The 26,944-nt window shown below is 32.3% G+C and overlaps 2 protein-coding genes across 6 annotated transcripts in view; both read right to left on the reverse strand.

The window, feature by feature from the left end:
• Positions 1-1,429: 1,429 nt before the first annotated feature.
• On the reverse strand, positions 1,430-5,413 carry LOC113849091 (RGG repeats nuclear RNA binding protein A-like). Its single transcript, XM_027478700.1, has 7 exons — positions 5,004-5,413; positions 4,059-4,362; positions 3,917-3,982; positions 3,654-3,786; positions 3,126-3,281; positions 2,970-3,026; positions 1,430-2,024 (listed from the first exon to the last, which is right to left on the reverse strand). Exons 1-7 carry the CDS (start codon positions 5,194-5,196, stop codon positions 1,842-1,844), a joined length of 1,092 nt encoding a protein of 363 aa, XP_027334501.1. The 5' UTR covers positions 5,197-5,413; the 3' UTR covers positions 1,430-1,841.
• A 3,727-nt stretch (positions 5,414-9,140) lies between these two features.
• Positions 9,141-26,944, reverse strand: part of LOC113851619 (glycine--tRNA ligase, chloroplastic/mitochondrial 2) — a 39,358-nt gene continuing 21,554 nt past the window's right edge. For 4 of the 5 annotated variants that reach the window (XM_027482149.1, XM_027482151.1, XM_027482153.1 and 1 more), the window contains exons 20-36: positions 26,149-26,197; positions 22,764-22,826; positions 22,577-22,666; positions 22,412-22,498; positions 17,198-17,269; positions 17,057-17,115; positions 16,049-16,142; positions 15,503-15,721; positions 15,257-15,351; positions 14,276-14,366; positions 14,029-14,133; positions 13,890-13,928; positions 13,080-13,169; positions 10,854-10,955; positions 10,195-10,276; positions 9,913-9,998; positions 9,141-9,518 (exon numbers count right to left, since the gene is read on the reverse strand). In XM_027482149.1, coding sequence (XP_027337950.1) covers positions 9,420-9,518; positions 9,913-9,998; positions 10,195-10,276; positions 10,854-10,955; positions 13,080-13,169; positions 13,890-13,928; positions 14,029-14,133; positions 14,276-14,366; positions 15,257-15,351; positions 15,503-15,721; positions 16,049-16,142; positions 17,057-17,115; positions 17,198-17,269; positions 22,412-22,498; positions 22,577-22,666; positions 22,764-22,826; positions 26,149-26,197 — 1,522 coding nt within the window. In that variant the 3' untranslated portion in view covers positions 9,141-9,419. The remainder of the gene's footprint in view (positions 9,519-9,912; positions 9,999-10,194; positions 10,277-10,853; positions 10,956-13,079; positions 13,170-13,889; positions 13,929-14,028; positions 14,134-14,275; positions 14,367-15,256; positions 15,352-15,502; positions 15,722-16,048; positions 16,143-17,056; positions 17,116-17,197; positions 17,270-22,411; positions 22,499-22,576; positions 22,667-22,763; positions 22,827-26,148; positions 26,198-26,944) is intronic. The other variant, XM_027482150.1, reaches the window with a different exon arrangement.

Below are 26,944 nucleotides of genomic sequence, written 5' to 3' on the forward strand. Positions count from 1 at the left end.
GAGTGTAATTCGTCCTTTTAACTCTTGGCCCAACGCTAAAACTTCAGTCAGTTAGAACCATCAATTCTATTTCTTGAGAACAAATTTTTGCATGGTCTCGAACCATAATAATCTTAAACTAAATAATAACCTGGAATACAAGCATTTTGACACGTGTAGAAATGTAAGTAGTTGAGACCACGTGATTCCAAAACTCACAATAATTTCTTGAAAAATTAGTTCTTATCTCTCTTGTTTCTCTTTTACTTGGTCACCTTTGTCAACTATAACTATCTCACCCTCATCCTTCTATTACTATTCACTTTATCACATTTTTTAGCTTTCTTAGTTTGACTTGAGAGTCCAAAAGAGAAAAAAAGATTTTTATTTTTATTTTTCGTGGTTCTCAACAAGGAGAAAGTGACTCTCATTTTTATTTTATTATGTTTAAATTGTTTTCAAAATTGTTAAATTTTATTTAGATTTGAGCATGTGCATATGATCCAATTTGGATAAATTTATAAATTATTTTTATAAAAAATTAGTGTAGAAAATAAATAAAATTTTACTCAGTTAAGAGCAAATTATGTTTATCTATTGTTTAGTAATTCTGTTATTTAACTTATTTAAAGCTTAAGAAGATAAATTATTTTCATTTGAGAAATTTTATCTATATTTTAATATTAATTTTTTTCAAGTTTACCCTCTGATGTATAATAATACTCCATTTAACATTCTTAATTATAACTATTTTTTTTTGTGGTCAAGTCTTAGTTATAACTATCTAAAAATTAAAAATATAAAATTTTGATTAAAAAAAAAACTTATTAAAATGTGTACCATTTTTTCATATTAAATAACTGTCCTATAACTAAGTAGACATGTAATATATTTTTTTAATTTGTTTGACAAACTAAAAAAATATAAATTAAACTTGCCTGATTGCATTACTATATATAATTAGTATAATAGCCAATAAATATAATACTTGAACTAAAAGAACATAATTCTCTGTCATTCAATGTTAGACGATGCACAATTTTCAGCTTCCCTCAAAATATACAATGCATTCGCATACTCCATTCAACGACACCTTCAAAACAAGTCGTTGGAAGTCTTAAAAACTTGTTAATCTCAACACAAATAAACTCTACATCAAGCGTACACGCAAACGTTAAAGAGAGTGATGAAATGTTTATGTAATTTACACGTCAAAAACAAGTATCTGAATCAATTTACTTCCAAGTCAAATAGCGTGACGAAAAACCTTATCTTAATATTGACTCACCAAAAGTCGAGCCACAGCTCTATTGACATGAATACTCATTTTCAAACTTCATGTTCTTAAATAATAGTTCTTTGAAAATCGGCAAGATAATTACAACAATCCCATTCAATTTTATATTATGCACCCGGTTTTAAATAAAGGGTATCAAGCAACCCGTCTTTTGGTTGAAGAAAAAGAGACCCATTAAAACCAAGGTTGAATTGAGACCAATTAATCAAATAACATGGATTTAACTTGGTCTGGCTAGAATAGAGAGGATGTATGACCCAAATTTCAAATCAAAACTGAGAATTCAATCTATAAATAAAACGAAACTCAACAACATTTATGTCTTATCCGCCACCATATAACCCCCCCAATGTCAACAACAGTGACAGCAGAACATAACAAGGAAAAGGCTACAAGGACCGTATGAAGAACAACCTAAATTTACATTTTAAGGCATAAAAGTTAAATAGCCTTCTAATTCAGGAAATCCAATCACCACAGTTCTTTTCCTGCTCAAGTCCAAATCAGTGAACCCAAAATTGACTAAAAAAGGACAGGGAAATGCCAGAAGGGTTCTTGGAAAATCTCACTTGCCAAAACCCAAGGATGGGAATTGCCCAGGATCCTCAATCGAAGGAGCTAGTACATTGCTGCCTGCATTTCCGCCATAACCTCCTCTGGAACCACGACCGCGTCCCCGACCACGACCACCAGGGTTGTAGTACCTTTCTCCTTCAGCAGGCTTCAGAAACTCGTTAATGCTGACAGACTAGGAATATGAAGTCCAACAAAAGGAACATAGTTAGCAGAAAATTATCAGATACCCTACCTAGTAGGCCAAGACCAAGTGGGCCAAGAACAATAATTAAATTCAAACTGATACAAGAGGGAATAAACACAACAGAACTGGAGCACATGGAAACAACCATTTATCAAAATAAAGTTTTCATAGCTTGAATGACAATTTGAATTCTGAGTTATAGTTGCTCTAGTTCAGAGAATAATTGGGCGGGGTAGGATAAAAGCATTTTAAATTACAAAAATTAACATAAGAACTAACTTTTAAAAGTGTTTACTAAAGGAATTTAGTAAATGCTGCAGCACCAAAAAAGCACAATAGAAATAAAAGTAAATGTACAGATAAACAAGGCAACACATCTATAAAACCAGGTATGGCATTGTGGGGTCAATTTAAACCTCTTAAAAACAAAAAACAGTTGAAATGTGAAGTTGGATATTGGCATAAGAACCTCTTCACTATAACTGATCTAAATTGCCACGCAATCACGAGAAAAAACAATTAGGATAAAGATCAAGAGACCAGACAAAGACACAATATTTCAAGGAACTTATATTGCACAATAGAAAACCATGGTTTCCTTCTGGATATAAAAGCTATGACACCAATTTTAATGTTACTTAACAACTGCATCCTGTTTTTCCTCTTTCTGTACCTGTAGCATCAAATAGCATGGCATTCCCCCTGAATACCTTAAATCACAAAAATATGTAGTAAAAGGCAAACAGTTTACATTTCAAATTTGGTTCTTTGAAATATAAGTTATTAAATAACTGTTCATTAGGCTACGAAAAGTGATAAAAAAGTTAGACTAAAAGCAACTAATAACCTTTAAAAATGTGAATATTGGAGGTAGGTAATTTTGAAAATTAAGACAGAAATTAAAAAAATAATAATAATGTCATGAAGTCACACCTTCTTGGATCTCTCCTCCTTCTCAAAAGCATCTTTGCGCTTATCCTTGTCAGATCCCTGAAAAGAAAATTAAAGTGTAAAAACAATATCATTGGGCATCATTGACACATAACAAGAATAAATCAGAAGAACAAAAGAGGGGCAAAAGATTCGCACCAATTTAATGAAGATCTCATCATTGTCTTTCTTGTTTGACAGTGGCTGCATGGTCTCAAACTCCTTAGTATCCACCTTTCTCACTTCAGTCTTGAGTCCCTGCAGGGCCTTCCTTTTTTCTTCCAACAGTTTCTCATACTCTTCCAGTGTCATCTCCTACCACACAGTTAAAATTCCATTTAGCAATGTATACACAACAGCCAATAAAATATAGTTTGAAAATATAACCCACTAAAACAATCCAACGTTTTCAAAAGGTAAACTAATATCAGATGAAGACACCAGTTCATCATCAGTAAAAAGAGAGGGTGTGTGTTTCTACCAAGTAAATAAAGCAGCCCATAACATCCAGTGAGATGCACTTAACAGATAACTGAAGCTTAGTTTAACTATCTGTCTTTTATTCAAAACTCAGAAGCCATCTAGTTTGTCTTCTCACTCATCAATCAAGAACAGCACGAAATTTAAAGGATGCAGGCAAGAGATTCAGAATAAATGGAGAATGCTTTGATTGAGCTGGTCATTAACCTTATCCTCAGGCTCCTTTTCTTCATTTTCATTAGCAGGGCTGTCCTTGTTCCCATCAGCTGCTTCGTCTTCTCCTGAAGGCTTCTCATCCCCCAAATTCTTTTCAGTTTCATTCACCACTTCCTCAGTCACCCTAAGCACATTCAATATTAAAATAAGAAGCATATAAACAATAACTACTAACTGAAAACAAAAATCTTTTCTATGGGAATCATGATGTGAACTTCATTATTATTAAAATTATGAAACAAGGATTTGCTTACTGGGCAATTTCATCAGTCTGTGTTCCCCAGTTCCCACGCCCAGAACCTTCACGTTTGATTTCACTTCTGCAAATAGAACAACTGTTATAGAAACATAACTCAAAGAAAGAAATTATTTTATTCAGTTGTGATATAATGTTACCCTCGTCCAGTCCCACTGCGGCGTTCAAATGCTCTTCGAGGGCGTCCCTCTTCACCAGCTTCACCATTGCTGAAACCTCCACGACGACCGCCACGATAAGGACCACGAGGTCCACCATATCCGCGTCTTTCTGAGGGATTGCCGGTATCCCCTTCTTCAAAAGCACCTTGGCTAGCAGGAGCTGACGAGTTCTCATCATTGGAAAAATCACGGTTAAAGCCACTACCACCGTGACCACGCCCACGTCCACCTCCTCGGCTGCCTCCACGGCCACCACGAGGAGCATCATTTTTTGCCTCCCTCACTATCAGTAAGACCAAAACATATGAAAAAAGAAGCATAGGCAGCACCAACAACTCACTAGCCACTTAGGAATCAAAGTAGCAGCTTAAAAAAATGTCAACATAAATTCAACTGACACAACACACACACACTAACAGTAATAAAGTAATAAGGAACAAATTCATCTTCTAATTCTGATCACGCAGTATCACATCGCAAATAAGAACAAGCGAATCAATAGCAAAATCCAACAAATCATACAATCAGTAAAAGAAAAATTGCACTATGTGCCTTTCAACAAAGAGATCCAACTACACAAAAACCTAAGATTTAACCAATCATGAACATATTTTACGTTTCAAACAGAGCCAATACCAGAATCATGTTCAACACATTGCACCAGGCACTCCCAAAATTTTAAAAAGAATCACTCACGTGCACATTTACATCATCATTCCAAAAAATCACAGTCATCAAGTCAACAAGCAACAACCAAAATAACAAGCCAAAAAAAAAAAAAGCCAAAACCCACATTTTCTCAAAAACAAATTTTTTTTAAAAAAAAACCTATTAATTAACCTTAAAACCCACGAACAAAAGCCACGACTTTTGCAAACCCAAATAATTAAAAAAGGCAAAAAACGCAAACTTTGCGTCACTTACCAGCCTGAGAGGGAGGGAGCGGCTTAGAAGGCAACTGAGCCGGCTTGTTCTGCTGAGCAGAGCCGGCACGCGAGGCAGGCTTGGGCTGTTCCTTCTTCGGCGCCGCGGCAGCTTTAATCTGCTCGGCGGCGATCAACTGCGACGGGTCCTCGGCATCATCACCCAACAAATCGAAAGGGTTGGCAGTGGCCATTTGGGGACAGAGAAAAGCAAACAGAAGAGTGAGTTTTAGTTGTTCTAGGCAACACCGAAAGGGCTTAGCTGAGCGAAGGTTCCATAGCGAAAGAACGTTGATGGAAATAGAAAGAGAAGAGAAGAGAGAAAAACCCTAGCCGCAGGCCGCAAGAAGAAGAAGAGAGTGACAACAACCTAATCTCTTAACACTCCCATTTATTTACGTTTGAGGACTTGGCAGTGTGTTTGTTTGCAAAACCTCGTGCACTTCCCACACTTCAATTCTTTATTATTATTCTTTTTTCTCTTTCATTTTCTCTAAGTTTTTCTTTCTGTCTTCCTGATCATTAATCAATATTGTTTAAAATATTCATTAAAAATTATCGGTGTATTTATTTTTTTTTAAAAAAAATTAATTTTGATTTCTTAATATTGATTAATATTTTTCTTTTTCAAAGTTTAACATTTTTCAATGTTTTATTTAATTTCATATTATATTTTAACTTCTAGTATGTAAAATTAATAGAGTACTTCGTGTGTACATATTTATTTTAATGTGTATTGGTTAATTTCTATACTTTTCTGTGAATAATCTAAAATTTTAATTTATTTATTTATTATTTTTAATTTAAGTTTGTTAACTTCATGTTTTAAGATTGAGTTTAAATAATTAATAATTGTAAGATTTTATTAAAAATTATTAAATTTATATTTTTAATATGATAAATATTTTACTTTTTAATAAAATTTATTACTTTTGGATGTTCAAATTTAGTTTTAAGAGTTGTGTAACTAAAACGATAATAATTTGCTATATATTATATTTTTTTAATTTGATTAATTATATGTTAAAAATATTTTTCATCAAAAATATAAAATTGAGATTAATTAATTGAAGCAAAAATATTCAATACAATATTTTATATCTAAAATGAAAACATGTGTAAAGTAAAAAAAAATAAAAGATCTATCATATATTTATAAATATTTTAGTTTAAATTCATAATAAATAAATAATTTTTTTATATTTTATACATACGCTTACTTTATAGAAAATAAACCTTCGATCGAAAAATATGAATTTCATTTTTATTATGTTAAACTTGAATTAAAATAAATTTTTGGTTTGACTTGTTTCTAATCCTAATGCTAATTATAATATAGACAAGATTAGCTTGATTTAAATTAGTTAGACTCGTTGTAATTTCATAATAAATGAGTTTAAAAAAAAAACTAGTTGGTTTGGTTTACATGATAAATGAGCTGCCAAAAAGTCAACCCAAATTAGTTTTGCCAAGTTTGACAACTTGTTTTATGATTTTTATTTTCGTTTTTTTAGGATTTTCGGAATTATTAGTATTTAAAATTTAAATACTGTTTTAGCATTTAGTAGGTTACTAAAGTTATTTTAACGTGAAGATTCTTTTAACTATTAAAAGGCCATATATATATATGTATATGTATAATTATGATGTCTAAAATATTATTTTATAATTATATAATAATAAAAATCAATAGTTTATATTTATTTTAATAATTATCCATTGATATTATTCTTTTCGAAAATTTTCGTATAATATTGTGAATAAAATATAATTAATATTTGGATAATAAAGTAATAATGGATAACAACTATATCACATCATTTGTTTACTAAAATATTATTACACTAAAAATAAAAATTTAATAAATTATTTTTTAGTATTTTATTAATTATATTATATGTTTTATTTATCTATCTATTCACCGAATTAATTAAAGATTTATCTATCAATATGAATAATCTTGGATTGTAAATAATAATATTTGCTTCAAATATATAAATTTATAATTTTTTGAAAAATAATTTTTTCAATTGGTAACTCTTTTTTAATTATTTTTAAACAAGTCCACTAAAAATTCTTGTTTATTTCTTGTTAAAATGCATATTTGGTCGCTATGACACTTATAAATTAATCTCTAAAATTAAAAAAAAAACATATTTTAAGTTTTATACAAGTGTTTTATTATATTTTAATTTTTCTTATAACATAATTAACAATGTGATAACAAGAGGGATCAAAATATAACAAACATTAATATAGGAACTAAAATGTAATTATATATGACGATTTTACAGACACAACTTTGGTTCACATGATTTTATTTTTCCAGTCAACATTAAAACTAGGCGCAAGCTATAATATAATTCATCAACATTCTATACAGTTCATTACATCAAATTAATTATAGAAGTGTACTAGCAAGTCTGTTAAGCCAACTTAAATACATAATGCTGATTATATCGTTATAACTATAGACAAATAAGCCAATAATAAAATTTAAATATAAATTCTTACTATTGTCTAAATTAAAGTGGTTTGGTGAATTAAAAGAAATTGAATACAATTCTGAGTTTTGAAATTTTTTGTCCTAATGAACAGAATATTTGTTATGATAATAACTTAAGTCAACATTTGGTGCTTAGACAATTTTCGAGAAAAATATACATTAGATATAAAAGTTGAGGATGAGTTTAATTTTGGAAAATAAATTATTTATATTTATTATTTTTAGAATTTTTAAAATAATTTTCAATTTTTTAAAATATGATCATTTCGTATTTTATTTTCTACTTTTAGAAAATTAAAATATAAAAAGGTGCTTGAATTATTTATTTTTAATAAAATAAATATTTTATAGAAAAATATCTAGATAAAAATTAAAAATAAAGTTTGAATAATAAAAAAATAATTTTAATGGATAATTTATAAAATGCAATTATTTGAATGTATGTATATATCACTGTTTATTGTATATGTAGTCTTCCATTAATATATCATTGGTTTGAATATTTGGCTATTTCATATAATTGATGAGTGATGAAATATCTTTTGAGTTTCTTATAATGTGTACCAACAAATAAAAGATATTTTACAATTTATTAAATATTAAGAAATGAAAATAACAGTGTGCTTCTCTGTTTTGTATATTCATATATTTCTCATGTGTCTCTTGAAATTTGCAAAATAATTAATGTATCACATTAAAAATAAATAAAAGTTTGCTGTCTGAAATGATATTTTTAACCCAAAAGCCTTGCAATTTCTAATTTGTTAAATCATAATGAATTTAATTTATAACATTTTAAATTTAATATAAAAGAAGTTTAAAGATAAATATGGGTGCAATGCACTTTGGTATAATTGTGGAGGAGCATCATAACATTCATTTTCAATGGTAATCATCAATCTTAGGCTTGCTGCTACAATACTTGTTTGGATGCTGCATAACAAAATAACAAACATGATCTTCCAATTCATCCTAATGCCAAAACACACTTGTTTCTTGTTCCTTATGCTATTGCTATGTAGTTTGGTGAAACAAGGGTTGTTTGGCATGGACATGACTTGGACACCAGTAATGGTTGCATAGGCTTTAAGATGTGTAGACATGAAAGTAGAATCACTGAAGATATTAAAGGAAGTCATGTCATGCATTCGTTTTTGTGTTTGTTCTTGAATATCAAGGGGTCTCGTGTTTCTTTTGTATTTAACTTGAACTTTGATGGTAGAAAAACTCACCAAGAAATAGCGTAATGAAAGGGAAAAGAAGTTACAAATGCTTTAAAAATATTACAAGTTTGCCCACACATTTTCATGACATATTAGATCTTTTAATGACATTGAAATGCAAAAGAAAATTTTGAAAAGATATTTTTTAATGATTAAAAAAAAGTAATTTTTACTGTGTTTTGTAAACTAAAAAGATTTTCTATGCCATCTTACATACGGAGTAATTATGACCATTAATTTTATATTAAATAAATATAATAAATAGTGGAAGTTAACGATCTATTTTAAAAAAATATAAATGTCTTTTTATTTTAAGATATTAGAAAAATTATAACTATTAATATAAAAAAAGTATAAAATATCTTAATTTTATAGATGTAGTTTATAGATATCGTAACAAGTAACTTAAAAAAAAAAGGCTTAAACTAAGTTTAATAAGATGCATGAAGAATATTACAAATGAATCCTATAATACACTGCTAAAGAAATTTACAGATTCAACTAGGCCAGAGGAAAATAAATCGCTATAGATGGAAACTCTTACTAAACCAAGACAGCAAAATTTGATATCCCATAATAAAAAAAGTGGGGAAAAAGATAAAGTACCGGCCTAATTGCTCAAGTCCTTTGGAGCCACAAAAAAAGAAAGGGTTATCCTATGGGAAATAAATAATCTGCAAATGAATCCTTAAAATCCTGGTAGAACAGAAAGGTCTGCTATTCCTCTAGGAAGTTCGGCAATTCCTTTTAGCAGAGTCAACCTGTTTACTCTGATCTTGTCATCATCCTATAATACACCAGAAAGAAAATTAGAGTACTTTTTCCCCGTTAAATATTCCTATTATGGTTGTCAAACTCAAACAGCAAATAATATATAAGACAAACGTTCAAGTCAAACATACAACCAAATGGTATGAAGAAAATCATAATTTTATAACCAAGAATCCCTTATAAGACTACACATTAGGAGAAAAGAGCGCTACAATATCAAGTCCTCTTTAAAAGACCAGTGATTCTGAGTCAATTGTATCGTTGAAATTGTTTTATAGGCAAGGCTTGTAACCAATCCTATTCGACAAATCCCATGGAACACTAATTCGAAAGTACTTGTATTCAGACTCAGTCAGAACAAATCTATGAACATACAATATATAAATATGAGAGCAGTAAGATTAACGTACCACCATTACGAAGACATTGTTAAAGAAATCCTCAAGCGGCTGTATTAGCTGAGATGAAATTTCAACAAAATCGTTGATGTCAAGACCTGTACATAGAACATTTCAATATCATAATAAACAAGGAAAATGAAAAAGAAATCCACTGTTCCATGTAAAAAGAAATGAATTATATTTTAAAGAAAAAACCAGGTTAAAGAAGTAAAATATATTCCCTAAATATAAAAGGAAGTGATATTATCTAATACCAACGGTACACAAAAAAGCTTGACAAATGAAAAATACCAGGATTGATACTCTTTTCAACTGCCAAAAATGTGCTCCATAAAACTCTCTCTTCATTTGTCTCAAAAGCAGCCTCATCCACCTAATCATACAAGTTAAGCATTACAATAAGAGAAAGCCAAAAATAATAGATTTAGAAGAGAACAACAGAAGTCATTCACAATTTCATATAAAGAAATGGTCAATAATTACCGATCAAAAATAAAAATACAAACAAATTAGTAGCTTTGTTCTCCTCATTTTCATTCAAACTAAAAATTTCATCTCCAAAATAAAGAGTAAACTTCCTATACTTCTTCCACAATTAGGTTAGACCATCTTCACTTATCTTTCAATTGAGTTAATACTAAAATGTCCAGATTAGACAGTAACAGAGAAAATTGTCAAATAAACAAGGAAATAAGAAAATTATATGCACAAATTTATTATCCATTTTAGATATGCTAACAAAATCCACAAGATAGTTGACTAGAACTCTGAGGTTAGCATTACCACCCAAATTATTGCCTTGATTATTATGCTTTAGAATATGTAAAGGCAACCACACTTAAATCTTGTTCATCCTATGTTTCAATTTCTACAATTTGTTCGAATAAGATTTGGCTGTAATCCAGTTGCTTCTATGTATTTACAATTGACTAAAATAAGAAAACAAATACCTCCATATGAAGTTCATCTTCCTTCCCTCGGACAATTCTTGTTGGCCGAGAGTATGCTTCAACTACTTTAGGAAAAAGCTTCCCTCTTGATAATTCTTCCATCTAAATCAAAGATTGTAAACCATCAGCAATACATAAATACTTTTCAAAAGTACTTAAATAAGTTGACTACATCCATAGAGGAATTAACTCGAAGGAACAAAGTAACGATATCTCTATTCTCAAGATTTTTTCTCAACCATGATTATTGCATGGAACTAGTGCCAGATCAAATTCAAGGATCGGATAACCAACTCTGAGAAATAATCCCACTGTAAAAAGTCAACAAACTAACAGCGACTACTTGGACAGGTTAATCAACGCCAACAACCCAATTTAGTTGGATTGATGATACTGAGGTGGTCATTTTACAGACTGCGATTGACGGTCTAATTAGCTCTGTGCAGGGCGTATTGCCTCAAGGACAATTTACTTCCATTTGGACAAATCTCGGGCAGATTCAAGCCCAAAAGAAGGCCTTGAGGTATAAGGGCAGACAAGTGTACCTCCAACATAGGAGTATCCATGCAACATTGATTGTCACTGTTGATTGTAGGTTTGCTTTAACTATGCATTATCAGAAACAAAGCAGAAGAGAACTGATTATTGAAGAACTAAAAATCCACATGTACTGATGTTGAGAAAGTGGGAAAAAAAAAAGAAAAGAAACAATCAGCATGTATTATGATTGTGTTGAATGAATGAGACAGTGACTATAATTTAAGCCTGTTATCTCAGTTACTAGAAGATTATCTTACACGTTCTTCATGTCCTGGAAAAGACAGGCAAAGATATTCTGTTTTTTACCCTTGGCTTGATCACAATTCACATTAACTTAGTTACTCAGATTAATCACGGTGAGCAATATGGAGGGAGTTCTTGTTGAAAATGTGGTCGGAAAGGTATGGAAAAGCTCCTCTTATGTAAGCTTGTCTAAAAAGTATACAAGTAAAAGTTTATCCAGTTATCCACCTTAAATTTAAGCAGGTTAGAGTTACAAACTTACAATGCACTTTAAATTAAATTAATGGTTAATACACCATTACATATGCACTTCACAAACAAGCTTGCTTTACAGGAGCCTTATACCTGCTAAATTTAGTATATCAAAAAATGTACAAAATGTGCATAACAATGCTCACACTAGAAAATATTGTTCATAATTGGTTGGAAAGCTCCCTAAAGTTGTAAATGTTACTTCAGCTTTTGTGTGATCTCATATTGGATCATACTCAGAAGTTTCTGAAAAAATATTCTTCGGGATAAAAATGCTATAGCCTGTAGGACATCAGTGTTGACATTCCTCCATATTCTCTCTCTCTCCCCCCTCTCCCCTTTATTTATATCAACATTGAGCTCTGCAAAGTGTATTTACTCTTCTATTTATCCTAGATCAAAATGGGGGTAACGTATAGCATGTTTTATTAATACAAATGGCATAGTGCTATTTATCATAGAACCTTCACGAGGTAATTAATCATAATAAACTGTTGTAATATGTTGGGTCTAGGCCAACTGGGCCTCCACTCAAGACATATCAAAAGAGAAAGGGTAAAATGGGAAGGGTGGATCAAGAAGCCGTTATGCTTCTAACTGACTAACAAAATTAGCATAGGTGGCAAGGGAGGTACCGAGGGGGGGGGGGAATATAAGGAGAATGAATAGATGACAAAGGGAGGATTTTGGCTGGGAGGTCATTGGATGGTGGTTGATGCAGTGGGAGGGTCTTTAGTTAATTGCTGTATTCTGTTTTTCATTGTTATAGTTCCTTGGCTCTGTTTTTTTCTATTATAGCAGCTTGTAATTCCAAGGATCCTCCCTGTGTGAGCCCTATAATTTCAATCGAATACTCAGTTCCTAACATAATATCTCCTCTGATTTAGAGAGATATTTTTGGCAGTTATTTCTTAATTATTTTCTGTATTTGATTTCCCTTTATATCAATAATTTCTTTCCTTATTTAAACCAGTCAACTGTCATTAATTAGGATGAGATCTGTCACCTTAATTGTAATAATCGATTCTCCTTAATTATGGGATAATACGAGGTATATATATTTTTTGGCAGCTTACTTCTAACAAAATATACATTATTCAGTTCAGAACCTTCATTGTTCATAAACGAGAGTATACATACAATAATGCTGCATTGAAGGAATATGGAGTAAAATGGAAGAGGGATGCTTACTTTATATGCTGATTTTGCTGCTAGACAAGGAAAATTTGCTCTCTCTGCAAGGATGGAACGAACAAATTCTGCACTCAACCCCTTGTCAACCTTTAAACAAAATATAGTGGCATGGTAAAACTCACCCAAACATTCTGAGAATCAGGGCATGTCATAAAATACATTACAAAGCACAGATACAGCATGGCATGTTTGGGCACATGTTCTACTATATCATAAATAAAATGGCCAGCATACAAATAACATCAGTTATCCAACTATAGCAATAATACATAAAATAAAAAATAAATAGAATATCCTAGTGACACTCAGTAAATTTCTGATCTGCAACAAAGTATTCATTTCAAAACTGCCTATAGGCTATAACTGGTGCAACTGATTATATCTCTCCCCAGCTCATACAATGGTCTACACCCATAAGCTCCAACAATTTGATGCTTGTCAGAAATATCTTGTAAGTGTAAAGTCATCGGTGCTCTAAATGTGAAGCAATTCAGAAGGTAAGTATGGAATAGATTTTAGGTTGAATTTTTTTTTTCACAAAAATAATCAAAATCAAGCATGCCTCAAACCATTTACTCTTCATCCTATCAACCATACCCTATGTTGCTAACTAAAGATCAATATTTAAAATAGTTCAAATATATCTTCGAGCCATTCGTCTTATGTTTTTGAAAGTTAATTAAGCTATAAAGCTGAGTTTAAAGAAACAAAAAACAATAAAAAAAATCTCTTAATTAAAAGATGACAATATGAAAAAGTATAATTGTAGTCAAGAAGAGAACCAATAACTCCGATCACAAAACATACCAGAAATTGCTCTAATCTTCGAGTAACAAATTGATGAACCTAAAGAGAAAAGCGTGATAATCAGAGTTCAATCCCAAAATGATGTAAATGACAATCACTGAAGCAAGAGATTGGAATTTATGAAAGACTTTCATCTTACATCATTTATTACATGAGGATCTACTTTAATGGGCTGGACATTTGCAGCAAGTTCCAGTGCCTCTTTAAAATCTAGATTTTTATTCTTTTCCACCAATAGTTGCACCTGGAATATAAAGTGAATCTCTGTGAGTGCAAGCATCTGTCTTTCTAGAATTCGTACTCATGGTTTTAAGCGAAAAAATATATTCACAAATAGAAAAAAACGTTAATGAAAATTAGAGGAAATACAAGTATGTCATACTTACAAGACCATATGAGATTCTTCGTAAACCAAATGGATCATTTGTGGAACTAGGTTGACAACCAGCAGTAACTAAACCTACCAGGCTATCTAATCTGCAGACAACTATCACACCACGTAAGATACAGAGTGATGTTGTCAAAATCAGTCAGGACATATTCCAGTATAACAAGTTAGAATCTGTCAATATATGTTATAATCTGGCAATATATATTTAATTTTATTACTGTAAATACTCTGATTAGATTATGCTGTAAATTAGGAAACCAGCATTTATTGTTCTGATATTGTGATAGGAATCTCTCTTCCTATTTCCCTTTTTGTTGTAATCTGCTATTATGACATTATTTTCCCTTCCTTATAAGAGGGATTTTACTATTTGATTGAAATAATACAAAATAAAATATATTCCAACTCAAGTTGGACCATAAACTCATTCAGATTGCTGTGAAGGAAGTTCCATAACAGAAATAAGAATGCTAAGGGAATTTCTGCAGGGGTTACACAACAGCATTGCTGATTCTTTTGCCCATGTCAGAATCAGGATGAAGGAGAGAGTTATAAACACTTGAAAAGAAAAATTCATCCTTTGATTGTAAGAAGATCAGTTTGCCTTTACTTAAAGCAGCCACCCTTTTAAATTTCTACATGTATATCCTTCAATTTCCTAAGCCAGATAGTCTTTCTTTTTCAAACTAAACCTTAAAATTAACAATTTAGGATGCTTAAAGGCCACCATAAGCTATAGTGGCAGAGTATCTTAAATCGATAGCTCTTCAACTTTTGTAATAGCCTACACAAATTAATAGATAATACATACAAATGATTTATAGCTTTTTAACATTCTGAATTGTAATGACTATTTGCAAGTAAAACACACCCTATATGGTATTTGTTTCTTCTCCTAGCAGCAATAAGTTATTGTTACTATACAATCATCACTAAAATAAACAAGAAAAGATTTATATTTGGGCATCGGTTTCACCTATCAGCAATTGCCAAAACTATTCCAGCATCACTTTCGGGAAGCATGTCCCCAGAAAATCTAGGAAGTGTGATCTCAAGCAAGGCATCTGCAATCTGCATGATATGGATTGCAAGGAAAAGCAAAATTATGTACAAATATTAAGTAGCTAGAAACCAAACAGGATGCAATTCAGTATTAAACACTGAAAGGGAAACATATTTTTTTTCAGATTACCAAATAATAGCAAACCAAAAATTAAACAACCTGCTCTGAGTATCCATCTCTGAGGGCATAGTGACGCCCCATAATTCCTGAAAGTGAGGTAAATTCAGTGACAACTGCAGAGGCAAGATCAGACATAGCAAGTGAGGCAGCATCCCGGATAATGTGTTGCACATCTTCATTGATATCCAGGAGGCAACTTAACTTAGTAACCATGTTTTCAACACGAGTCATCTTATCCAGCATGGTTCCAAGTTTTTCCTGTTTCATTCCATGTTATCAAAATAAACAAAATACCAGAGGGTAAGCAACGTATTTTCAAAAACTTCCCAATAATAGTATTATTCTCAGCTGAAGTTTCTAACTGTTCCCCATATTTTCTTCTCAATATCCACAATGACCATGTCCGAAATTATTTTACTCCACTTAGAAGAAAATACAACTAGGTAGTGGAAAAGATATTAGTAAATGATAAATGGCTATTCATTCAACTTTCCAATTAAGAGAGAATATTTTTTTACATATGCTGGTTAGTAAGTGCTATAAATACAAATACAAGGACTTTGATAAAAATTATTTACAACTTACATGAAAGAGAATATTTTTCAGTTGATTTCGGAATTCTGAAAACCTTTTACGAGTGTCCATTTCATAAAAGAACTTGGCATCTTCATAACGAGCCCTGCAATTATAATCAAAATGTAATTTAATGTGGCTGTCTCATAAAAGAACAAACATGAGAGTGCATATTACATTGTGCAAATATGTTAGGGAGCGTTGGATCCACTGGCCACAACAATTGAGGCTATATTCATTGTCTCTAATATTTATTTTTTATTAAAACGGACTATCCCAAAAACTTAAGCTGTAAGGTGAAGACAAGGGAAAGGTTTTATATTACATCTCTAGTATGCCAAATCCCACAACCCTTTTGGGTTCAAGTGTAAACCACATGGTTATAGAGGCTCTAATATCATCTTATAAACCAACTATCCCAAAAGATCAAGCTATTAGATGAAGGCACATGAATGGTTTAATATTACACCTGTAACATTTCAAATAAACATAAAAAGGCAAGATTGTGTAACTTTTAATGAAGGTCTTACTCCAATACCCATTTTTCCCCCGGTGTCAAGTACCTTGTTTCAAATATTTTTGCCGTTGCTTGATCTCACAGTATATGTTAGGAGTCTGCTAAAGATATAAAACTATTCAAAGGTCCTTAATAGCTTAAGCTTTTGGGTTGGTTGGTCCTCACACGATATCAAAATTTTTGTGACCAATTGGTCAACAGTTTGATTCTGCTTCTAAACAAAGTTTAATTTCAGCACAAAGTAAAGTGAGTTTGTGTATCATTCATGCTTTGAGCCTGAAGTGCACTTGTGTATAAATCATCAATGAATCTTCACCTATGGAATAAGCAAACATTAAGGAGGGTACATCCTTGACTGAAGCCATCAAGTATAACCAACAACTAATAAATGTTTGACCACTCACCAAGAGCAGAAAAAATATGCAACAAGAGAGCATGGGTCACATAGCAATCCTCATTCAATAACCTATATACAACATGATAAGAAGTTGAGATAAGAATACCTGAGCACAGCTTCGTTTCCTTTCCTCACTATAGTCTCATCAATTGCTCCATTTGCAACCTGAGAAAATCCCTTGACATTTAACATATAAAATTTCAAAACATGCAGTTATCTTGAAGACAAATTAATGGAAAGGACGTACAGCAATAAAATATGGCAGCAATCGTCCATTAGCATCACATACAGCAAAATACTTTTGGTGCTTTTGCATAACCTGCAGGTATGGTGCACAATGGTTAGCCTCTACTTTCAATATTTTTCAAAACTTGGACAAACGTATGTTTGAATTCACTATAACCCAAACAGTACAAATCTTAGTAGTCTGGCTTAATTTTGATGTTAGGGTTAATTGTGAAAATTTTAGCCACAACTATTTTGATTAGGGTCATAAAAGAATTTAGCAGTGTTTATGTACGCCTTTAGCTTGGCAAGCATTCCTGAAGTCAATATTATTGTTCACATTTCCATTCATGTTATCTAGTGGCTGGTTATTAATTTGTGGACTATTGAATTTCCACCTAGTCATGTACAAGTGATGTAACTAGCAGCTATTAATTTACTGATCAAGTTACACTTCTTTTTAATCTTACGGATCCCAATTATATCAATTTATCAACCCAGGTTTATCACAGCGGTCATTGAACGGAGCCTAATCTGAATACCAGTACATTAAATCATTGAATCAGCGCAAACTACAGAACTAGTCACACTTTCACCGATAAAGGGTTCAGGTAATAGCTCACAAAAAATTCAAAAACTTCTAAGGCTTTGTTTGGGAGTTTGGAGGGAGAATGAAGGGAAGGGTTTAAGGGATAAGAGAAGAGAAGGGAAGGGAGAGAGAAAGAGGGTTAACAAAAAATCTCTTAACTTGGGAGGAACTCAAAACACAAGTTTGGGAGGAACTTCAAAACACAAGTTTGTAGGGGGTTTCGAAGGGTTTATAAAAACTCCCCCTCACATTTAACAACTCTCAAAGGTTTCCATCAAATAAACCTTCCCCTTTCCTCCCTTACCCTCCTAAATTTAACCCTCAAACAGAGCGTAAGAGTTGAACCATGCTCCATATAATGTTGTACTGTGCCTTACTTGAGACTGGACAAAGAGACTGAAATATGTGTATACTTCTGTTTTGTGATTGACTCAAATTGTACAGAGGTGCTCAAGTATATAGTTGATGCAAGGAGAAACCAAAGTGGAAAAGAATAGAGCTATACCTAAGGATATCACCCATTCACCCTAATTACACAATATACAGCAAATCTCCTAAATATAAGCTATTTACATTAAACACGGATCAGATCTGAGATAAATAGAGATAAAATAAACTCAATCACATTTATATCATTTCTGCTGGGACATTTCTATAACCTTCGCCATATCTAAACACTTCCACTCAAGTTGGAGCATATAGGTTGTATGCACAACCTTGCCACAGATGTAAGCTATCCTCGGTCCTTAAAGAGACTTAGTAACAATATTTGCTAACTATTCATTAGAGCCAATAAATGAGGAAGTAAAATCTGTAGACATGATCTTCTCACAAATGACATGACAGTCAATCTCAACTTAGTTTACTCATGACAAACGAGATTAGAGGCAATGTGCAAAAACTGCTTGATTATCACAAATGAGGCTCATAAGGCCTATTTCACAGAAGTGCAACTCTAGGACAAGGTATTTCATCCATATGAGCTCATACTTGGTGAGAGCCATAACTCAACACTTGGCCTATACACTAGACCCAGCCACAACATTTTGCTTCTTACACTTCGAAGAAATTAAATTTCATCCAATTAGGACACACTATCCTAAAATGGGTCATCTTTTAGTTGGGCAACTTGCCTAAGCTACATCTGTGTCTGTGTATGCAACAATATCAAAATGACCTCTATCTTTGTGCATACCAGATCTCACCCAGGGGATCCTCTAATGTATCTTAGGATCTGAACCACAGCAAAGACAAATGGAACTGGCAATGTGCAAAACAATGGTCACAAGGGTGGTGCTTGGCTTACATATATTGATAAGCTTCTCAGACAAACACAACGCATTATGACGCAAGGATGGCTCTCGATGCCGACCTAGGGAGAGGTCAATCTAACTAGTCTGACACTAGGGCCAATGTCCCAGCCTTGACAATGGCAGAACAAAGGGACAGCTAGGTGATGTTTAGAGTTTTCACACGATTGACCAGGTCAACTGAATGTGGTCTCTAATACCTACTTGATACAAAGAGACAAAAAATGTGTACATTTCTTATTGATTGAAACTGTACAAAGGGTGCTCATTGTATTTTAGTTAACGAAAAATTTTCTATTAATATTTACTTAATTTACAATTATTTATCAGTTTAAAATTATTTATCAATTGAAATATCCTTTTATGTTAACTTATAATTTACCCAATTTGATTTCTAATGATTATATATTATTTAGTTACTATTGAGATCCCACATCAATTACAGATATGCCTAAAGTAAAATTCATGAAGACTAAGACAATTTCACCTTACAAGCTAATTTGAGAGCGACAAAGCCTATAAAAAATTTGATATCAGACCACCCTTGACTATAAAGAAAAAAATAATCTGGCCTTACAGATTTTCCTAATGCTATTAATCTAATCCAGTGGATTTTTTAGTGCAGTTTACTTAGTCCTACAACTTTCTCAATGCAATTACAAAAAGCAGTTCTATAATTTTCATGCCCTAATTGTTCAATCTGAGCATGAAGAAGTGCGTTGAAATGCCATACCAACTAGAGATATCACCAAAGTAGAACCTATAAAGGATAAGACAATCCCCACAGCTAGCTTTTAGAGTTAGGTTAGGCTCAAGCTCAAATTTAAGAGATATTAAATGTATTATATAATATTGACATATATATATATATATATATATATAATTATTACCATTTTGACCAACATTAGACCAATAAACAGTGAAGCAATGTTTTCACCAGTTCAATGATCGTTTTGGTTTCAAGAGCTTGGTATTTTCAGTTCCTGGGTAAGTACCCTGATAGAGATAGTTTCCTTGTGAAAAACACGTATGCGAATGCAAAGCACCCTAAGGTCAAATCTTTTGTCTGGACAGCTATCAATAAGATTGGCAATTGTTAAGAGAAAATAAAACGAAAGAGCATTGAGTGAATCCATGTGTCTCAACTACACATTGGAGCATATATTTATACTAAGAGCATTAATACAAGGATTAATTACAGAAATATTATGGTTATTTAATTACCATAATTTCAGGAATATTATTTCCTTAAATATAGCATATCATCTCCCTAATTACAACATTACTATAATTACATATTTCCATATTTGCATATTTCTAACACTCCCCCTCAACCTTGAGCATATAGATCATATGCACCAAGCTTGTCACACGTAACTAATTCGAGGACCTCTCAAAGACTTAGTAAAAACATCTACCAGTTGGTCATTTGAATTGACAAAGCTTGTGGTGATGTCCCCCGATAAGATCTTCTCATGAATGAAATGACAATTGATCTCAATGTGCTTTATCCTTTCATGAAATACCGGATTTGAGACAATATGCAATGCTGCTTGGTTATTACAAATAAGTGTCATTTGTGTAATCTCCCTAAATCTCAGTTTCTTTGAGAAGTTGTTTCAACTAGAAAAGTTCACATGTGGCTAAAGCCATAGCTTGATATTCTGCTTCTGCACTTGAGCGGGCAACTGCACTAAATTCTCTCCAATAAGAATGCAATAGCAAGAAGTAGATATTCTATCAACAAGAGAACCTGCCCAATCTGCATCAGAGTAACCTACAATCTGAGCATGACCCCTGTCCTCATGCACGAGTCCTTTCCCTGGGCTCCTTTTATATATTTTAAGATGCGAATCAATACATTCCAGTGTCCTTCACAGGGAGAAATGAGAAATTGACTTACCACACTGACTGCGTAAGAGATGTCTGGATGAGTGACAGTAAGATAGTTTAGCTTCCCAACCAATCTCCTATACTTCTCTGGGTCAGAAAGAGGCTGCCCTTGACTTGGCAGAAGTTTGGAATTAGGATCCATAGGAGTATCCACAGGTTTAGCACCCATCAAACTTGTTTCCTCTAAGATATCCAATGTGTACTTCCTTTGGAAAATAACAATACCATTCATGGATTGTGTCACCTCTATTTCCAAGAAGTATCGAAGTCTGTCAAGGTCTTTTGTTTGAAAATAGTGACATAGGTGTTGTTTTATCTGTATAATGCCATGATGATCACTGCCAGTAATAACAATATCGTCGACATAAAAAATCAAGTAAATGCATCCTGTAGGTGAATGGCGATAGAAAACTGAATGATCTGCTTCACTCCGAGTCATCCCAAACTGGTGGACTACAGTGTTGAATCTGCCAAACCATGCCTTACAAGACTGTTTAAGGCCATATAGGAATTTTCGAAGACAAGACTAATCCGAAAGACTCCCCCTAAGCAACAAAACTAGGAGGTTGCTCCATATAGACTTCTTTAGTGAGATCACCATGAAGAAAAACATTCTTGATAGCATGTTTAGAAACTTGGGTCTAACTCACTCTCAAAAGCTAACTCATAAGAGGAGGACTGTCCTAGCCCTTATAAGGAGTATTCTGCCTCTATTTCTAACCAATATAGGACATCTTAACACACATCCCTCATGCCCACTGGACATCTAGTGTGTGAAATTTACAAGACTAGACATCTGCACAGGTGGACCCAACAGGACTGGACATTTGTGGGCAGCCCAACATTCAAACTGAATAAGCTCTGATACCATGTTTAGAAACTTGGGCCTAACTCACTCCCAAAAGCTAGCTCATAAAAGAAGGACTGCCCTAGTCCTTATAAGGAGTATTCTGACTCTATTTCTAACCAATGTGGGACATCTTAACAGCAATAATGACATGCTACAGAGCAGGCTTCTTGCTGCTATTCTCCTAACAAGTCCATAATATGCTGTCTAAGTTCTGCAATCATCTTTTTTGCTGCAGCAAATTTTCTCTTGTATAAGCTGTCTGAGGTTTTCAATGAGAACTGGGTCCTCCCTACCAATGCGAAGTAATTTCTCCTAATCTCCTTATTAAATGTAGAGGCTTTTGGCTTCTATGAAGTCTTAATGAAATTATTTTTCTATTAAAAAATTAAAAAGGGCACTTGCACAATTTAGACACTGCAGCATCAGTTCTAAAATTAAAAAGAAATAATAATGTAGAAATCACCCATTTGAACTAATTCATAAAACATGCCCTTTCTTGCAGTCATTGGGATGGAATTATCATTTAAACCAAGTACTGATCAATAGCAAAAAAGATACCCAACAAAATTGAAAAAGCAAAATTGAAGTGCTCACCATAGTCAAAAGATCTTTTGGAAGATCTAAGAAGGTTTCTTTAAACTTTCCAAGCACAGGAATAGGTGCCTCAACAAGATTTGCAACCTAAATTAAATGTTATAGGAAATTCTTAGAAAAGCACATATGCTACAATATTGAACAAAAGAAACACATAAGTCTTACCTCGTCAAGCAAACCTCTTGGAATAAGAATTTGGCCTTTTACACTTTCTGCTAATGCATTGGATTGCTCAAAAATTATTTTCTTACGATCCTGCCAAAGTACCAATCTAATTATATATATGTGTGTGTGTGTGTGTGATTATATATGTATCTATTTGTTGTATTAACAACTTATCATCTACATGTACCTCAACAGAAACATTGATACCCGCATTTTTTATTGCAGCTGAATAAAATTCTGCATTTTCCACCTGCAATTTTAATATAGCAGATTGTTTTTATAAAAGAGATGAGGGTAAGAGATCCTTCTTAATAAAAAAACAAAGAAAACAGTACAGAACAAAGAAAAAAGAAAGTATGGCATCTGTTATTCCCACACACAAGTGCAGAAACATTACCAGAAAATGACAACCTAGAGATACTAACGTAAACATATTTCTTAAGAATATCCAGATCAAACCAACTCAAGCTACAAAAGAACATTGGCACAAACAAACCTGAGTAGAATAACAGAAAAATTACATAAATTAGGTGAAGTTAGCTACATAAATTACACAATGTTATTGAATTCGACCAAAAACTAAGATCCCTTTTAATAATTCCATCCAATGTTTTTTTAGGTTTTTTGTACCTCTTTTTACAAGACTAAAAGTCGTGTCATTTATTCTTTTCACTGGTGTACCTCTAATGATCTTCTTTGCACCTATTCAAACTATTTTAGTCAACTTTGTATCATTTTTTCACACGAAGTGCTACTTCAATATTCTCTGGTATATAATTGTTTCTTATTTTTGTAATTCCTATTTTTTTCTTGTTTTGTCCCATTAAGCCTAATATTCACTACCATATATGATAGCTAGTCATATAACAGTGTGATAAAAAATTTATTTTAGAGTAGATACTCTATGATTACAAATGGCTTTTGATGTCTTTCTCTGCTTTAACAACCCAACTTGTATTTTATGAATAAAGTCTTTGCTAATTTCTCTAACATTTTGTAAAATTGAACCCAAATACTTAAACTTGAAAAACTTGTGGCATTATACTATCTCCAATTTTGACTTTCAACACAATCATCATCTTGTTTCTTACATAATTACAATGTATACACTTTGTTTTACTTCTGCTTAAAGAAAAACTCTTAGATTCTAAAGTTGGTCTCCAAAATTTAAGTTTATAGTTAACCTCTTCTTTAATTCTTAACCCAAGACTATGTAGTTAAAAAAAAAAAAAAAGTTTCAAGATAATTTTTTCTTTGTCACTTGTAAACACATTGAGGACCAAGTTAAATAGGTAAGAATTCAAAAGTTGAGTCTTGATGCAAGCTTATCCTTATAGAAAAGCATTTAGATACGCCTCTAAGAATTCTTACACTTGTAATTAAACTCTCATACATGTCTTGTACAGCCCAAATATACATAAAGACTCTTTTCTTTTCTCAAACCTTTCACAAAACTTCTCTTCGCAGATGATCATAAGTCTTTTTCAAATTAATAAAAACTATATGTAAATCATTTTCTTAATATCAATAAACATCTTCCACAACACTTCTCTTTGCATATAAGCATAAGTCTTTTTCAGAACAATAGAAACTATATGTAAATTCTTGTTTTTATATAAATTCTTTCTCATCAATTTTCTTAAAAGATATATAGTCTCTGTTGTAGACTTTCCTAGAATCAAATCAAATTGATTCTTTGCAATTTCAGTGTTTTTCTTAATCTATGCTCAATTACCTGTATCCATAATTTCATACTGTGATTGATAAGTTTCATTCCTTTGTAATTTGCACAATTCTAAATATTGTCCTTATACTTGCAAATAAGTACTAAAGTGTTCTTCCTCCACTCATCTGATTTATTTTTAAATCTCAAATTCTAATTGAAAAGCTTAATGAATCATTAAATTCTTTGTTCTCCTATACATTTTCAAATTTTAATAGAGATACCATCAAGGCTGATAACTTTACTATTATACATCCTCTTAAGGACTTTGTTTACTTCTCTAACTCAAATCTCACTATAATATGCCAAATTTTGTTCATCCACTTGGGTTTTTTTAATCCAAAACTTTAATACCATTTGTTCCTTGTTCATCATTAAAAAGTTTATAGAAATAATTTTTTTATCTGTCAATGATATCTTGATTTGTAACCAAAACTTTCTCTTCTCCATCCTTGTTATATTTAACTTAATTAAAATCTCTAGATTTTCTTTCTAAATTTTTGGTAGGCATATATATTTTTCTTTCATCATTCTTTGTTTCAAGATCTTAATAGAACTCCTCAAAAGCCTTAGATAGTGTTTCACTCACTACTTTTCTTGTCTCATTTTGCATTTAGATACCTTGTCCAATTTTCTGCATTATTGCACTCACGTTAAGCTTTAAAATTCTTCCTTTTATTTCTAACATTCTCTTGCACAATTTTGTTCCATCATCAAGATTCCTTATCTTTTGGCTCAAAGCCTCTAGATTCACCTAAAATTGCCTAAGCAACCCTCCAAACTTTCTTAGACATCTCATCCGAAATGAAGTTAGCATTACCTTGAGCTTCTCAATTACCTCTTAATAACCACTTCTAAAAATCAAACTGTAATCACTTGAATGTAACCACCACTTGGTTTTTGGGGTTTAAACTTCTTAAAATGAACAACAACAAAAGATAAATTTACAACCACAAAAACCGAAACCTTTTTCCATTAGCTAGAGTTGGCTACATGAATCAAATGAAACCATTTTATTCTTTCAAAAGCCAATACTTCATAGAGAATATTTAGATCAAAATCCTTTTAATTGGCTCCATCAAGAGTTTTTTTTCTTTTGGACTTCCTCTACTCTAATTACAGGCTGTCCTCCATATGACCAACCCTTCTAGGTAGTATTCTATTGGTCCTCTTCTCAAATGTCCATAGGATCTAATGCATGATTCTATCATTTTCCTTAGGAGGTGCCATCCCAACTTTCTGTCGAATACGTTCATTGCTAATCCTATCTTTTCTTGTGATATCAATATATTGAGTACCATAAGCACTAGGTACTGGTCCTAGGGTCAAGCGGTAAAATTTTCCTTTTATCTATGTAGGATTAGGGGCATCTATCACAAATAACACCTGAAGCATTCTACCACTTTCATATCCCCTAATCCTTTATTAATAAATATTTTTTCATAAAATAATTATTCTGTGAGCCAACAAGTTTCTTCCGTGTAGAATTATAATTCAGCACAAGGAAACTCCATAGATTCACTTTGTAACGTTTTTATAAAAAGGTTGGTTAGTTATATAATTTTATGCCTTGCAATTAAAAATTTCCCATTATAATGAATTTATAAATTAAAAATATATTAATACATGTGGTCTTGACCCACTGAATTAACATGGAATCAATGTTAAGAATTTATGTAAGAGTTTTACTACACAGCACACACACACACACAAAAACAGAAAGACAGATTTCCCAAAGATATATGTTGTTTCAACCATATATCAAATTGAAAACCCTAAGAAAATTGAGATGGCTAAAGAAAACAAACTCAACTTGGAACTGTTAAAATAAATAGCTTCACGCACACACCTGGACAATAGCTGAAGGAGTATTGCGAAGACCACAAGACAATTTTCCACTGCATATAATATATACAAACATGGTAAAGTGTGATTCACCCATCAGATAATAAAAAGGAAACTGATAAACCGAAAAACACTTAACATAATGACATCTAGGCCTTGGAATAAGTGGCCAAGATAATATTTCCCTAATTTTATTCTTTGAAATATTGTGCCTCATTACCTCATGGCACTCATGTTTCTAATAAAGTCTTCCATTATAAAATAAAAATAAAAAGATAGTGGGAGGATAAGTGCAAAGAAGAGAATAAATATTCATGCAGTAGCTCTGCCAACATCAGAAATAAGAACAAAAATCTTTATTGCAATTAATAGCCTCTTATCAGTATGAAGGAGATTCAGAACATAGATCAAGAATGATATAAAAGCATAGTTCTTGTTAAGAAACTTGGGCCTCACTCACTCCCAAAAGCTAACTCATAGGAGGAGGACTATCCTAGCCCTTATAAAGAGTATTCTGACTCTATTTCTAACTAATGTGAGACATTTTAACACACTCCTCTCACGCCCAGGATTGGACATCTGGTGCATGAAATTTGCAAGAATGGACATCTGCATGGGTGGACCCAACAGGACTGGACATCTGTGGGCCGCCCAACGTTTAAACTGAATAGGCTCTGATACCATGTTAAGAAACTTGGGCCTAACTCACTCTCAAAAGCTAGCTCATAGGAGGAAGACTATCCGAGCCCTTATAAGGAGTATTTTGTCTCTATTCCTAACCAATATGGGACATCTTAACA

This window comes from Abrus precatorius, unplaced genomic scaffold, assembly GCF_003935025.1.
Source record: "Abrus precatorius isolate BTA unplaced genomic scaffold, Abrus_2018 Scaffold9, whole genome shotgun sequence".
Lineage (NCBI taxonomy): Eukaryota > Viridiplantae > Streptophyta > Magnoliopsida > Fabales > Fabaceae > Abrus > Abrus precatorius.

Bases quoted from the DNA above. Each gene is read 5' to 3' on its own strand.
- LOC113849091 (XM_027478700.1), bottom strand. From the start codon at position 5,196: ATGGCCACTGCCAACCCTTTCGATTTGTTGGGTGATGATGCCGAGGAC. The intron at 4,363-5,003 runs GTAAGTGACGCA...TCTTACTGATAG, and splicing joins GCTCCCTCCCTCTCAGGCTG to TGAGGGAGGCAAAAAATGAT. The intron at 3,983-4,058 runs GTAACATTATAT...TTCTATTTGCAG, and splicing joins CGCAGTGGGACTGGACGAGG to AAGTGAAATCAAACGTGAAG.